This window comes from Erinaceus europaeus, chromosome 18 (genome assembly GCF_950295315.1).
Source record: "Erinaceus europaeus chromosome 18, mEriEur2.1, whole genome shotgun sequence".
Taxonomy (NCBI): domain Eukaryota; kingdom Metazoa; phylum Chordata; class Mammalia; order Eulipotyphla; family Erinaceidae; genus Erinaceus; species Erinaceus europaeus.
Genome location: NC_080179.1, coordinates 5245633 through 5262106, shown reverse-complemented (window position 1 = coordinate 5262106; position 16474 = coordinate 5245633). Strand labels below are relative to the sequence as shown.

Sequence of the window (16474 nt, the reverse complement as noted above, 5' to 3'; positions counted from 1 at the left end):
CCCTCTCCCGCCTCCCCAGCATCCTTTGCTGAGATGCAACACAGCACACCCAGTCCGAGTTGCATCTTCTGTCCGTTATTGTTCTTTATCCTGAGCTTCCGCTATAAGTGAGATCACTCGGTACTGGTCTTTCTCATCCTTGCTGGTCTCAGCCAACATGACCATGCCTTCAAGCTCTGAGCATCCCTGACCTGCTACATGTAAATCTAAGCACTTGTCCCTCTTCATATATCATTGTCACATGGTACCTCTTCTCCTCAGTACTATTTCTAACCACTTTTCAATTATTTTACTTTGTTTTCTTGTTTCTATTTTATAATGAGCCTCACCGATGGATGTATTTCTAATATATTTCTGCAGCGTTGATTCTGCTTGTCCTTCCTGTTTCATTACAGTGCTTTTGATTTTCCTTATACACCTTTTGTTGGGCATTAACGAACTTCAGAGAAAATCAACAAATACCTTGGAGGCATCCTGTTTGAATGAATAGGATAACAATCTGCCATCTTGAATAGTACAGGAAATTGTCAAATTGGACAAAAACTTTAGGAATTAGTCAAAAATCCTCCTGGCTTTTCAGGAGATGGGAAAGCACTGCCTCCTCACTGAACTTAAAGGAGGTGAGCAAAATCATTCATCTCGGAGGCTATCTGAATGGGGACTTGTTCCCTTGGATTGCTGAATTCAGAATCAAATCACTGCAACAATGTAAGTGAGCCCCTGGGTCAAGAATAGGTTAGCTCTAAACATTCTTACCAAAATTGGTGTTGCCAGCTCCAGCTGAATGTGGGCAGACAGGACAACATTCCCCAGGAGGAGTTATGGGGTCAACACATTCAAGCACGTCCTGGCACTGTATCCTATCACAGAGAATAGCTCCATTGTCACAGACGCAGATCTGGCAAGGGGCAGGCTTCCAAATGTCTCTGTTTAAGTACATCTGACCATTCTGAGTGCAGGCTATTTCTTCATCATATCCTTCTGGAATAAGAAGAGGAGAGAGAGAATGAGAAATTTAGTCATTTTCTTATATTTTGAAATCTGGGAAATATTTAAGAAGGTGAATCATATTGTGGGCTTAAATAAAATCCTGGCTAAGCAGTAACCTCCCAAGGAGACAAGGCACAGATGAACTTAATTAACTAGTATTTATATATAGAAAGCACTATGCAGACAGGGGAGACAGCAGAATGGTTATGCAAACAGACTCCCATGCCTGAGGCCCCAAAGTCTCAGCTTCAATCATACAATCACCCATACCACCATAAACCAAAGCCAAACAGTTCTCTGGGAAGAAACAAAAAAAAAAAAAAAAAAAGCAAGCACTCTACAATTCACAAGGAAATTATTATATATATACTCTAATCTGATATGGGGAAGAAAACTTTCATTCTCAAATAATTTTATTTTTTAATATCTATTTATTTCCTTTTGTTGCCTTGTTTTTGTTGTTTTGTTGTTGTTGTTGTAGCTATTGTTGATGTCGTCGTTGTTAGATAGGACAGAGAGAAATGGAGAGAGGAGGGGAAGACAGAGGGGAAGAGAAAGATAGACACCTGCAGACCTGCTTCACCGCCTGTGAAGAGACTCCCCTGCAGGTGGGGAGCTGGGGGCTCAAACCCGGATCCTTGGACCGGTCCTTGCACTTTGCGCCATGTGCGCTTAATCCGCTGCACTACTGCCCGACTCCATGATTTTATTTTTTAAAGGTGAAAATAACCAAATGTAGGAAACTGAGTAAGGGCCAATAAGACATGTCAGTTGAAAAGGATGAAAAATAGATGATTTAAAAGATAATACATAATTTTAGGATTCATTGACTCATATATTACTTTCAACTCACTAGACACTTGAGTAAATCCTACAATAGAAGATATGTGTTCACATAACAAAACTGTTGAAAAAGGAAGTATATAGTTTTACTAAAATAATTTTAAAAAACTAAGAGATTTCTACAACATATATCCTAAACTAAGGGTGCTAATTGAACCATGACATAAATGCAAAGTTTTAAAGGCAATAAGTTTATTATTTTTATTTTTAAAAATATTTTCTTTACTTATTTTGGATTCATAGAGACGTCGAGAGGTGAGTGGGGTTAGAGAGGGAGAGAAAGACACCTGCAGTACTAGTGCACTACTCATGAGCTTTTCCCCCTTCCGGTAGGAACTGGGGGCTTGAACCTGGTCCTTGAGTGTGGTAATGTGTGTATTCAAAGAGACGCCTTCTCACCCAGCCTCCAGTTCATTATCTTTACTTCAAAGAAACCTAATTAAAACCATGGCAAAAGGGGGTTGGGCGGTGGCGCAGTGGGTTAAAGCGCATGTGGCGCAAAGCGCAGGGACCGGCGTAAGGATCCCGGTTCGAGCCCCTGGCTCCCCACCTGCAGGGGAGTCGCTTCACAGGCGGTGAAGCAGGTCTGCAGGTGTCTGTCTTTCTCTCCCCCTCTCTGTCTTTCCCTCCTCTCTCTCCATTTCTCTCTGTCCTGTCCAACAACGAATTGCGTCAACAAGGGCAATAATAATAACCACAACGAAGCTACAACAAGGGCAACAAAAGGGGGGAAAAAAAAAAACCATGGCAAAAAAATTCAGACTTTACACAGTATTTGTCACCATTTTCTATATTTAAATTAAAATTTAATGCAGGTTTGGAAATATCTGTACGTGTAAGTATCAAAATATAGGCACAGTAATAATAATCGTCTTACAAACTCACTATAAAATGAACATATATAAATTACATCTTTAATTTTATGATTATTAAAAAATAATACATCAATTATATTTTAAAACCATTTGGATTATGCCATCTTTTGATCTACGTACACCTATGTTCATAGTAGCACTGCGTCATAACCCAAACTAGAAGCAACCCAGATGCCAATGAAATAATGAAATACTTCCCTTTGCCACATCTTGAATGGAACTTGAAGGAATCATGTTAAGTGAGGTAAGCCAGAAGGAGAAGTATGGAATGATCTATACATTATCTATTATATATAAATCTAGATAGCTCTACCATGAAGTATACCTCTATTGCATTGATGAAATAATTTGATATATAGAAATAGACTAAGAAAAAGCAACCAGTTCTGGAACTGAGTGCAGCCTCGAATGTCCCCAGCTGTTCAGACTGACAGGGACTCAGAGGTCACACAGGCTTCTGTGCTAAATATCAATATACACGGGACCCGGGTCAGACCAATGTTGTTAACAGTTAGTTGTATTTTTATATTTTCTTCAAATTTGGGAGCTGCTGTCTGCCCTAATTCAGCTTTCTAGCCCTGTTCTCAACTCTGACACCATTTTTCCAGAAAATATTTTCAGTCCACCTCCATATTAGCTATCAAGCTCAAACAAAAATTATTAAAGTCATAGGCCCCTAGGAACATAACTTTAAAAGACTTCCTAGGTTATTTCTACTCTACGACCCTAATTCCATCTGCTTTATGCTTATATTTGTGTTCCTCTTCATTAAACAATTTGTTCAGTTTTATATCTTACTGCCTTTCAGCCACCAAGTTGCAGATGCTACTATGATTCCATCCTGAACTCCCTGGGCAGACGACCTCACCAATGTGTCTCAAAACCTCACTTCTCTAGAGCCCTGCCCCACTAAGTCAAGACAGAAGCAGGCTGGGTGACAGATCAACCTGTCCACGTCAGTGTCCAGTGGAGAAGCATTTACAGAAGCCAGAACGCCCACCTTCTGCACTCCAAAAAGAATTCTGGTCCATACTCCTACTTTCTATTTTTTAATTTAAATTTTAAAAAATGATATAAATAACAGATTATAAATAACATAATAACAAGGTGCATAACTACCAAGTGCAAACACCCAAACTGAAAAAGACTCTGTTATTTTTCTACCAAGTGTTTCTATGTACGCGTATTTCATTCAGACATGTACAATGAGAGGCAAGTGAGCTTCCGTGCCCACTGGGCTTTGGATGAACGCTTGTACGGGGGAAGAGAAGGCAGTGTTTAGCTGTGAATGTGGTTTTTCATCTCTTGCCATTTAGAAATATTCTAAATGACTTTGCACATCATCTTAAATTTAATTGTACATTCTCAGGGAAAGGGGATCAATGGTGACATAAAACTTTCTTTTTTAGTTAGTGATTTACAAGATTAAAAGATAATAGGGGTGTAATTTCATCCCACTCCCACCAGCAAAGTTCTGGCCCCCACCCCCCCTTCAGTGATAACTGCCATAGTTCTCCTAAGGTCATGGATATGGGGATACAACTAACTTTCAACACTGTTATTTAAAGAAGTAATATAATAACCCATTCCTTAGTATCTTGATTCTTTGGGGGAAAAAATTGACTTTTCTCTGCAGATTTAACTCAGGATTTGTAGACCTTATTTCAACCCTAAAGGATATTTCACCCTTAATGAGTGTTTTACATATTGTAATCATATTAAATCTGCAGCTTAATCATATTAAGCCTGTCATCTTGGTTTTCCAATTGTTTGATTTTTGCTTATTGGTTTTTCTTCTTCTTCTCTCTCTTATTAATGACTTAATATTGAATCACTACATAAGACAACAGGGGTATAATTCCCCACCTTTCCACCAACAGCATTCTGTGTCTTTCTTCCCCTCATTGGACACTGCAATAGTTCTCCTAAGATTACTGATATGGGCTGACCATGATTTCTGTAACTATATAGAAATATTAGCCCTTTTTTTGTAGTTCTGCCTCCCCTTTCTTTTTAAACCACACCTATACCTATTGCTACTTCCAAGTGTTCTTCACTTTTTCCTCTTCTCTCTCAGGGTCCTGATGGAATTGGGGTTCAGAGCACTCTAGTCATCTTGCTCTTATCATTTCCAGGCTGTGGTGTAAACAGTTGAGCACACACATTACAATGCACAAGGACCCAGTGCTTCAAGTCTCTCTCTCTCTCTCTCCCTCTCCCTCTCCCTCTTTCTCTCTATCTTCCTTCTCCTCCCTCTCCCTCCCCCTCCCTCTCTCCCCTTTCCTTCTCAACTTCTTTTTTAAAATATTTACTTATTCCCTTTTATTGTTTTATTGTTGTAGTTATTATTGTTGTGGTTATTATTGTTGTCGTCATTGTTGGATAGGACAGAGAGAAATGGAGAGAGGAGGGGAAGACAGAGAGGGCGAGAGAAAGATAGACACCTGCAGACCTGCTTCACCGCTTGTGAAGCAACTCCCCTGCAGGTGGGGAGCTGAGGGCTTGAACCAGGATCCTTATGCCGGTCCTTGTGCTTTGCGCTACCACCTGACTCCCCCTTCTCAACTTCCATCTCTTTATCTAAAATAAATAAATAAGTAAATATTTTTAAAAGGAAAATAACATTTGGAAAAGAACTCTAAAACCACAAGGTTGTCACATATACCTTTGCTATTTGTATTTCTTTAACTTCCTGGAATAGAGGAGGACTGGTAAATATATGATGAGATTCCCATCATACTGTAGTCTTCTATAGTGTTTTGACGTCCAAATATATCCCTCAACAAACTATAGGATTCATTCATCCTTAGCAAATGTTCTAACACACTGAACAAAGTCACTGTAAAGTTTTTATCACAAACACCTTGGCAACAGTAGCTTAAATAAATATTTGTAACTTTTTAAAAAAATTCTTATCTTTATTGGATAGAAACAGCCAGAAATTGAGAGGGAAGGGGGTGGAATAGAGGGAGAGAGGCAGAGAGAGGCAACACTGCTTCATTACTTGCAAATCTTTCCCCCTGCAGGTGGGGACTGGAGGCTGGAACCCAGGTCCTTGCGCATTCTAACATGTGCACTCAACCAACTGCACCACCACCTGCCCCTGAGAAGAAATATATTTTACCTGACCACATTTTACTTGGAAGTAATTCAGTTCTCCTGTGTCCCATATACTCTCATAGATCTGTCTTCTTACAGATCTTACGCACTTTCAAACTTTGTTGTAAGAGCTCATTTATTAATCACCAGATGGCAGACCAAATCCGTCATCTCACTGTAACGGACAGCTACGAATAGTCATAAGAACTGCTACTCAACCACTATGGGCCACGCCCTAGGCCCACATTCCTTTGGTCATTACACTTGTGGGAAGAAAAAGAAAAGTTTTGAGACGGCTGGCTATACTGAACCTCTTAACTATCCAGAAGAGATGTGATTCTACTTGCACACTAAATTTTTGACGTCTTCCCAACAATGCTGTAAGATTGATGCAGTTACCGCCTCTAGAACCACAGTGGACATTCCTCTGAAACTAACAAATTCTTCCTTGCAGAAGTAATGTTCACATGCTACATAGATTTTAAGTCTCTTGTTCATCATATAAGTGTTTGCTCAGATCATTCCCCCCCCCCCCAGTGGTTTGCGAGCTCCTTCGGTACCAAAATCATGCTGATCTCTGTAACCTTCCCACCCAGTGCCAAACAGTCCAGGAGAAGTGTTAGCTAACAGGTGCACTTAACCTAGTGGAGTGTGCGAAACTTGCCTGAAAGGATATAAACTGAGGAACCTGCAAGGATGTAAATTGAGCCCCCCCCCCCAGCTTTTTTTTTTCCTTCTTACTTCTCAGTTTCACTTCTTTCACTTGCTTTTCCTTTTTTTTTTTTTTTTCAAAAGCAAAATAGTTTTTTTTTTTCCTATAAAGTCTTCTTTCACGTCACGGAGAATAAATTATATTATCTTGAGAAAATCCTGGGGGTTTACAAAGAAGCCAAATTCCAATGAGTGTGAGGTCCTCAGTTAAAATGTTAAAAATGCCAAGCATTGAGCAGAAGTTGTCTTAAGTGTTGAGTGGTTGTTGTAAGAGTGTCTTTGGTAGCCTAGTCGTGAGCTCTTTTTATTTTCAACTCATTTAAGAGCCTTACTTTGGATGAAAAGAGGATGGGTCTCTAGGTGGTTCTTGCTGGAAGTGACTGGGACATCTATACTTCGATGTGAACAGAAAGGAAGAGAGCTTTGTCAGTTGGCAAAGCTCCTATTTTGGATCATTTCTAAGAGAATAACATCAGTCCTTAAGCTTCCTGACCCAGCTGGCCTCAGTCCCTTCTGTGGTGGTGAAGTTCAAGACTAGTGAACATTTCTGTGATTATGAAAGACCAGAATGATGGCATTCGCTGTTGGCTCGCGTCTTTGCTAAACAGGCAGAGACTGACTTGGGTGACACAGGCAGCAGTCCTGTGGCTCCACATGTCCCTCTGGACCAAACCATAGACACTGCTTTTACCCACTGGAGAACCTAACTTCAGTTGCCGCATTTGATTGCAGAAGACATCCAAGAAAATGTTCCCTTTCCTTCTGCTCTTTGGCGCTGCTTATAAAGAAGAGACAGAGAAGTTACAATAGTCACTTCTGCTTGGAAACTCTTCTGTGTAGATGCCAATAATTCTACCTTCACGAAATAGAAAAGGATACCAAGAAATGGGAAAACATCCCATGCTCATGGGTTGGAAGAATTAATATCATCAAAATTCTACCTTTACATTTATCTTTCCTTATCTGACTCCTAACATTTTTGAAGTTATATAGAAAGTCACGAGGGATAATTGAGGGAAGTCTGCTATATGCTTTGACAATGTTTTTCCACCTTGACCTCTAGCCTTCATATCTGCCCAAGGGTAAGTGGGCAGGTCAGTATGGGGTAGGTCTGTGGGATTTTATACCTGCCTTGATCTTCAAGCTACTGCAGACATTACTTTTAGGTGATTCCTCCAAATATGAATCTCCAGGGCAGAGGGTAGGTAGCATAATGGTTATACAAACAGACTCTCATGCCTGAGGCTCCAAAGTCCCAGGTTCAATCCCCCACACCACCATAAGCCAGAGCTGAACAGTGCTCTGGTTAAAAAATAAAAAATATATATGAATCTCTTTCGGGGTGTCTATTTAAATTATTGCTTTTTCTGTACCCTTCTATACTCTATTACTGTACCAACTGAACAGGAGTAGGAATTCAGTGATCAATACTGCATAATTAAAAGTCTACTCTATGGAAGACAAGTCTACATTCTATGTAACATGGCAAGGATTATTGTTTTTCAATTAGCTTGCAATCTGAGAAAGTAAGAGAAGACAACTCATATTTGGTATTTCAGTAAAGTACAGCACAGAGTGAGACTAGATAAACTACTGCCAAAGGTGACTTTTTTCTTTTTCTTTTTTTTTAATATTTTTATTTATTTATTTATGAGAAAGTAGGAGGAGAGAGAAAGAACCAGACATCACTCTGGTACACGTGTGTCCGGGGATTGAACTTGGGACCTCACACTTGAGAGTCCAGTGCTTTACCCACTGTGTCACCTCCTGGACCACTCTTTCTCTTTTTATTATCTTTATTTATTTGATAGAGACAGCCAGAAACTAAGAGGGAGGAAGTAGAGAGGGAGAGAGATAGACACCTGCAGCACTGCTTCACCATTTGTGAAGCTTTCCCCCAGCAGGTGGGGACTGGGGGTTCGAACCTGGGTCCTTGCGTACAGTAACATGTGTGCTCAACCAGGCGCAGCACCACCAGCCCCCCCACCCCCGTGATTAGTTTCTTCCCTGCAATCGCTAAACATTTCTCAATCTCATATGCAAAGGCTTCTCAGTAAGTGAGTTAAACATGTTTTTAAGGAAAATGGAAAAAAATTAAAGGGAAACATCCCAGTTTAGGTACTACTTGGCGTTTCTTTCCAGGTCTCACTACAAAATCTTTTAAAATCCAAAATGTGAAAATAAAGCTACACATAAAGCACATGAAATGCATGTCTACAGTTTTATTTGAACACCAATCCTCAGTTTCCTGATGCATTTGACACAGACTTTTTCCCTCCAAACACATGACTCACACTACTGAGTAGTTTAAAAACCAACAAGAAAATTGTTTTTACATCGCTTTTACTCAAGATTTCAGTAGTCATCTCTAGAGAAAATCCTAGTGCTAGTCTAAAAAAAAAATAATAAATAAATTATCAGATAGAATGTCCAGTGCTACATAATAAAATCTCTATGTGCTATATTTGCACTGTGCCAAATGTGTTTGCCTAGATGTCTGAATAGTTTAGTATTGTTTTGCTAAAGTTTGTCGCATGATCTCTCTCCAGCATGACACTGAGCACAGAAGAAAAAACCTTTTGCTCAGTTAGATCTCTCTCTAATAGGTGGTATGACTACTTTTATATAGTCCAGAGGTAACTTAAGCAAGTGACAACTTCTGAGCACTATATAGTGTCCGCAGACCTTACGCAGCTGACTCTGCCCACCCTGAAAATACTGAAAACTTCTACACACATGGCGTTCGCAATCCATCAGCTCATGTTTTATCTTCCTGTTAATGTTGTGCTAATTACTTTCCAACCTACTACATCATTTGATTCTATATATCGTTTGTTTCCTCATCATAGAATGATAGGTGTATGAGTCATCCAGATAGCATAGGCTATGATAATACCTACTTGTATGCCTGAGGCCCCAGAGATCCAAAATTCAATCCCCAGCACAACCTTATGCCCCTTTCATGTGAATGAATTTATATTTTAAAAGAAATATAGATATACAGAAATAGTTAATGGACATAGTCCAATATATTAGAACAGTTTCAGGATTATAGTAAATGCTCAATATGTTTGTTAAATTAATTTGCCAAATATTGGGGTTTTTTTTAGCAACTTTAAATAGTGAGATCACTTTATAACACCCTAAAATCAATAATAACAAAAAAAAAAAACTATAAGAGGACGAAGGAAGTGATCTAAACCACACTGAGCTCAATATTACTGACTTTGATCCCTGGGTTTGTAATATTTAGATAATCTTCATGTTTTCACACCTATTCAAGTATTCAAGTTCACACCTATTCAAACATTCAGTTTCACACCTATTCATATATTCAATTTCACACCTATTCAAATACAAAAATCATAAATGCCTAGCAATGTAGTAATATTGTGCATTTGTGTTATATTATACAAGTAACATATCCTGAAAATAACATCATTCTATTCTGTTTATTTTTATAGCTAAGAAAAATTGTTTTACATTTTAGAGAAGGCAGTACAGGGCACTCAGATGAGTATAAAACTAAATAGTCATATAAGAAGACTTTTAAAAAATCAGTTCAGTGTTTTGTCTGATGATTTCTTTGCAGCTGCATTTTGTTTTCTTTTTCTGTCTCCCATGACACAGAAGGATATTCAGGTCTCTAGAGAAAATCTAGATATTGGATTCAGTTTCTTAAAAATGCTTGTGACTTATGCTTTATTCATGGTTTGCCTGAACTAAGCTGAAATTTATCATATAATCAACCAAACATTTTAGTCTTTAATGGCTCTTTGATGTCCTGTCACTATGAGACAGTCTAAATTTTTTTTAACTTTTATTATCTTTATTTATTGGATAGAGACAGACAGAAATTGAGAGGGGAGGGAGAGGTAGAGAGGGAGAGAAACAGAGAAACATCTGCAGCCCTGCTTCACTACTTGTGAAGCTTTCCCCATGCAGGTGGGGACCGGGGGCTCAAACCTGTGTCCTTGTGCATTGTAACCTGTGTGCTTAACCAGTTGTACCACTGCCCAGCCCCTTCCAAAATACTTTGAAGGGAATATCTACAGGGATCTTAAGGGGGCTTTTTTCCTTCTGCATTAGTGCTTTTATGGGAGAAATGTTACTAGTACTTTCAACCTGAAGTCCTCTGTTGTGACCTTGTCCACCCACTATTTATAGAGGACTGGCTAAAACCCAATTTTATCCCAATCTTTTAAGGTTTATATCACTATTGTAGCTGTTAGGATTTAGGAAACAGAGATGAAATATATTTTTTCTATTTCTTTCTGGAATTCCCTATGAGATCACATGAAGAGCACATAGTAAATTCTTTATAGAAATACGGCTGTGTACATTAACAACAAAATGATTCATTGGGAAATTGCTGTGCTTATAGGAAGAATAACAGACAAGTGAAGCAGTGGTTGAAAGAGGGGCAGACAGAGGAGGAAATAAAAGTGAATGGAGAGGAGAAGGTGATAGAAGAAAAACAAAAGGAAAAAGAAGAGAGGAAGAGACAGAAGATAGAGATGGAGACAACAACCAGGGCAATCATTCACATTCTCCCAGTCACCTTCACTACCTCAGGAATTATATTTCCTTAGCAAAACACAGAATTTAATTAGGGATACTTAGTTATCTTATTCTAGAAAAAAAATGCAAGAACAAGAAATGAGAAGATCAGAAGGCAAACATCCTTGCTACATCAATTAGTGAAGATCAAGTTAAAACACTTTGTAGAAGAAATACGAATAAGGCTACATTTTAGTAGAATTTCAAAACTGTTAGGTCATTAACAGTATTACTCTCTTTTACAGTTACTGCAGTTATTTATTCATATTTTAATTTATTAATGTAATAATCACAACACTTGTAAAACTGAACAGAATAATAAAATATTTATATAAAAAAAGAACACTCAACATTTTCTTACATCTATGGGAAGATGGAGTATTCTTTCTTTCTTTTGCTTTTTTTTTTCCAGAGCATTGCTCAGCTTTGATGCGTGGTGGTACAGGGAACTGAAGCTGGGACACCTGCAACCTCAGGTATGAGAGTCTCTTTGCATAACCACTACACTATCTATACTATACTTTGATCCTGGGTTTGTAATACTTAGATGATCCTTGTGTTTTCACACCTACTCAAATATGGATCATATCCACAGCATCTTCCACCGGGAAGGCATAGTTTTCAAAAGCTTGTTCAGTAGGGCCAGCAAGGTAGCTCACTTGGATAGTGTTTTTGCTTTGTCTTGTACATGACCCAGGTTCTAGTCCAGCCTCCACCATTTCTGTGCTATGGTATGTCTTTCTGTTTCTATCTCTCTCTTTCTACCTGAAAAAACTCAGCCCAAAACTGTCAGGTTGTGTGGCGGGGGAGAGAACTCAACCAGAGCTGATCTGGGCTGCTGCTTACTCAGCAACTCTCCTTTATTGATCAGATACAACGCTTTTTATATGTCTCTTTTTTTTTTTTTTAAAGATTTTATTTATTTGCTTATGAGAAAGATAGGGGAGAGTGAGAAAGAACCAGACATCACTCTGATACATGTGCTGCCAGGGATTGAACTCAGGACCTCATGCTTGAGAGTCTAGTGCCTAAGCCACTGCGCCACCTCCTGGGCCACTTTATATGTCTCTTTAACCGGAAGTGGCAAATGGGGGCAGGAAATGGCTAGAAGAGGGAGTGGAGCAAAAAAAAAAAGAGCGAGATCATAGAAAGCTTCCATAACAGCTGTTGCAAAGGTTCTAACCAATGGGATTAAACCAATACCCTGCAGGCAGGGCGGGTCTCAGGCAAAACAGTGATTATATAAATAGACCACAGCATCAAGCAATGCCGGGGACCTGGCTAATGACCAACACAAAACAGTGAAACCCCAGTGACAACCAAAAACAAACAAACAAACACACAGAAACACCACAAAAGCTTGTGTATTATTTGTTCAATCCGAGTTGCTATCAAACACTTATTTTGGGTGCTGAAATCAGAGGTTACAAACCATCTTCTAGTCTGTAGGGCACACCACTTAATGCGGACATGAACTCAAAAAGAAGGGGGAAACGTAGACAACCGCTCTCTAAGTAAGACTGAGACGTGTAGCGATTATTACTAGGGGAAGGGGGGGGGGGGGCTGGACAGAATGATGGTAGCAGGTGTGGTGTGGGATCGCACCCCATTGCCTTAGGACCTCGGAAACCACTATTAAATCAATAGTAAGTGTTTTAAAAAACATAAAGAAAAAAAAAAAAGCCCACCAAACTTTAGTGCAGACAAAAAGACAGATTAGCCAAGATTTTTTTTAATTTAATGAAAGACAACTGTACCTCAGTTCCTCCCCTTCCCCCCACCCCCCATTTTTTTCCCAGTTTCATAAAGAAGCTTTTATTAAAAGCAAAGCAGGGATAAGGAAAGAGAAAGATACAAGCAGAGATGCATGTAGGTCCTCAAGAGTGAGAAGGGCCTCCTAAACTTCATATATGCAGGAAGTTATAAGATACTGACTCCCTCCTGTCCTCTTTCCCCCTCTATCCTCACCCCCCATGTGTGTGTGAAATAGGCTTGCCACAGATGATTTCTTAAAGTCAATCTAAGTAAATTAGTGCATCTAGCAAAAGAAACTGAGGTTTTAATTGGTTAACTTCATCAATATTTCTATGCCAATCAACTTGTATTGAATATTTTTCAAGTACATGAGCACCTTTTAGATCAAGGAATGAAACATTCGCAGTTCAACTTTCTTAAAAAAGGAAAGTAAGGTTGTTTCTCTCCTCTCCCGGGTCAACTAGGAATACCAAAGGACATCATCTGGGACTGCAACAAGATAGGACTAGAACGACTTCAGGAACCCACCAAATCACTGGTGAGAGCAAACACATTTGGCTTGTGGACAGAGAGGAGCCTAGGGAGAGATTAAGTGGCTGGCAATAGTCCGGCAGTTTACCAGTTGAGACACCACCTCCAGTCTGTTTCACCAACAAAAAGACGGCTGAAGGGAGGAGAGGACTCCCCTGAGACTCACCAAGTGCAACTCTGAGTCTCCATTGCTACTGCCCTCAGAGGCTGGAGCAGCAGCAGGGAGGCCCTGTGCTGACACCAGGGGACAGAGACCTAACCAGGAAACTCAGGAGACGATCTACACCTCAGTGGCCTACCAGTGGAGCTCTGTGGTGGGAGCCTTTCCATGTTGTTCTCCTGATGAGAGCATAGTGACTAGTTGCCTTAGAACCTACAGATTATAAATGGGACTTGTTTAAAAAAGGAAAGTAAGGGAAATATTCAATACTTCAATGATCAATAGTACTGTAGGAGACAAAATAAATTTCACATATTTGTATTTCAGTAGTATTTTCTTCAAATTGCACACACACTGAAGTTTTATAAGCTTGATTCGATGTTTTCATTATCCTCTAAGAGTCCTGGCCCCCTCTACATCATTGGTCCTTTTCCTAGAGATCTTTATGTTTTAAGAGCTTTCTGACTAATGCTATTTACTTAGCTAGAGTGAATTCTCAGGAACATCAACTTGAGGATTCTAAAACAAAAACAACTTTCAAATTTGAGGGACATTAAAATGTTAGATTAAAAAAAAAAATAAGACTTCAAATATACTAGGACTGAAAGAACACAAAATTCCAAATAGCATTGAGTCGTTCTAAAAGTACATCAGTCATCTGTTTGGCTGTCTCACATAATCCTACTTGATGATCAAATGTATTTCAAACTCTAGAACTTGAGCCTGAATGCACCCCATTCACTAGAAACCCACAAATGGACACCATTCAATGGGCCTCCCCAATGTAACAATCTGACAGTCAAGACGAGACCCCATACTCTCAATGCAGACTAGCTTGGATGTTTTAGTCTTCCAATGTCTTTGGCATTGAACACTATTTCAAATAAGTGAAATGTACTTACTCTTGAAGTAGACATTTCTTTTCTTAATTAATGATTTTTATGTTTTATGTTTGTTTTCTTCCATTTTTATTAGTGATTTAATAATTATTTACAAAATTATAAGATAGCAGGGGTATAGTCCCACACTGTTCCCACCACCAGAGTTCTGTGTCCCCATTCTCTCCATTGGAAACATTAGTTCTCCCAAGGTTACAGATATGGGTTGCCTTATTATTTCCAGAACTATCTATGTTTTTATATATTTGCCCATTTTTTCCCATGGTTCTGCCTTCTCTTCCTTTTTAAGTCACACCTACAAATGTTATTACTACTTCTGAGTGTCCTTCCTTCTTTTTTTTTTTTCCTTTCCTCTTCTCTCTCCAGATCCTGATGGCATTGTATATAGTTCAGAGTCCTCTGCTCATCTTCCCCTAACATTTATATATGTTTATTTTCTTAAGTGAGAAAAACCAATATTCAGAGTATTTTTCTTACAAAAAATTATTTCCAATCTGTACAATACTGGCTTACGGGTAAGAGCTGGCAATGGACTCTTGTCTCTGCAAATTGGCCAGGATGGAGCCCAAGGGGTTGGTTAATTCCTCTCCCTTACTGCTTTCTATTCTCACTGCTTTGCCATCTTTTCTTTTGCCTAAGCATAAAACAACAGTGCTCTTGTTTCTAAGCCTTCTAATGACTGTCTCCATACATAGGTGTCATAGAGGATAGGAGAGTGTGACTCATCAGTCCAGATGAGTGGGTCAGAAACCAGAACACTAGCACAGGGAGGAGTCACTTGCCAACATTCATTAAGTCCGGCAATGCTGTGATAAACTCTACAGTCATTTTTTCCAAGTCCAATTTTACAACCATTTGGAAGTTAAGCAAAGAAAATAACATTTTTCAAAATTTAAACACAAAACTCTGGATTAGATTCCTTTGACATTTTAGGCAGCAAAAAGTAGCTGTATAATGTGTAAACTGAAAGATACAAAGTTATTCTTTATGGGTGCTAGTTTATAATTAAGAAAGCAGTGCTGTGGTCCAGGAGGTGGCACAGTGATAGGGCTTTGGATTCTCAAGCATGAGATCCCAAGTTCAATCCCTGGCAGCACATGTGCCAGAGTGATGTCTGGTTCTTCCTCTCTCCTCCTGTCTTTCTCATAAATAAATAAATAAATAAATAAATAAATAAATAAATAAATAAATAAATAAATAGAGAGAAAGAAAGAAAGAAAGAAAGAAAGAAAGAAAGAAAGAAAGAGAGAGAGAGAGAGAGAGAGAGAGCAGTGGGGGCCAGGTGTTGATGCACCCAGTTAAATGCACATCGTACTATGTGAAAGGATCTGGGTTCGAGTGCCTGATCCCCACCTGCAGGGATAGGAGATGCTTAAGAAGCCCTGAAGCCCCCGCTCTCCACCTGCAGGGGAGTCGCTTCACAGGTAGTGAAGCAGGTCTGCAGGTGTCCGTCTTTCTCTCCCCCTCTCTGTCTTCCCCTCCTCTCTCTATTTCTCTCTGTCCTATCTCACAATGACAACATCATCAACAATAGCTACAACAATAACATAAATAAATAAACTAAAATAAAAAGAAGCCCTGAAGCAGGTCTTCAGGTGTCTATCTTTCTCTCCCCTTACTCCTCTCAATTTTTCTCTGTCCTATCCAATAAAATGAAAGAAAGGAAAAAAAAGAGAGAGAGAGAGAAATAAAAATGAAAAACTGGCCACCAGGAACTGTGGATTTGTATTTATAGTGAGGGCACCAAGCCCCAGCAATAGCCCTGGAAGCAAAAAGTAAAAGAGAAGAAAAGAAAAGAAAAAGCACAGCGAAGTGGGTGACAGTTTCACAGAATGTTATGTATTTCCCACTTAGCAGTGCAGGATGTACCAAGAGACTAATCCATGTCTGACTATCCTCCATTCTGAAAAGATAGATAGAAACACAAACTGCTCCAGAGGAAATTTCACTGAGAAAATAAATTAAAAGCTCATACAGAGAAGCTCTTAATAAATAAATATAAACCAAGGACTACCTAAATCTAAAGTATCTTATATTCATCTATTTCTCCA

General features: G+C 39.1%; 1 protein-coding gene across 1 annotated transcript in view; it reads right to left on the bottom strand.

Annotated features, from left to right (window-relative positions):
* The window catches only part of COL5A2 (collagen type V alpha 2 chain), a 159643-nt gene that overhangs the window by 83574 nt on the left and 59595 nt on the right, over nt 1–16474 (bottom strand). The window contains exon 2 of the mRNA XM_060177594.1: nt 757–981. Coding sequence (XP_060033577.1) covers nt 757–981 — 225 coding nt within the window. The remainder of the gene's footprint in view (nt 1–756; nt 982–16474) is intronic.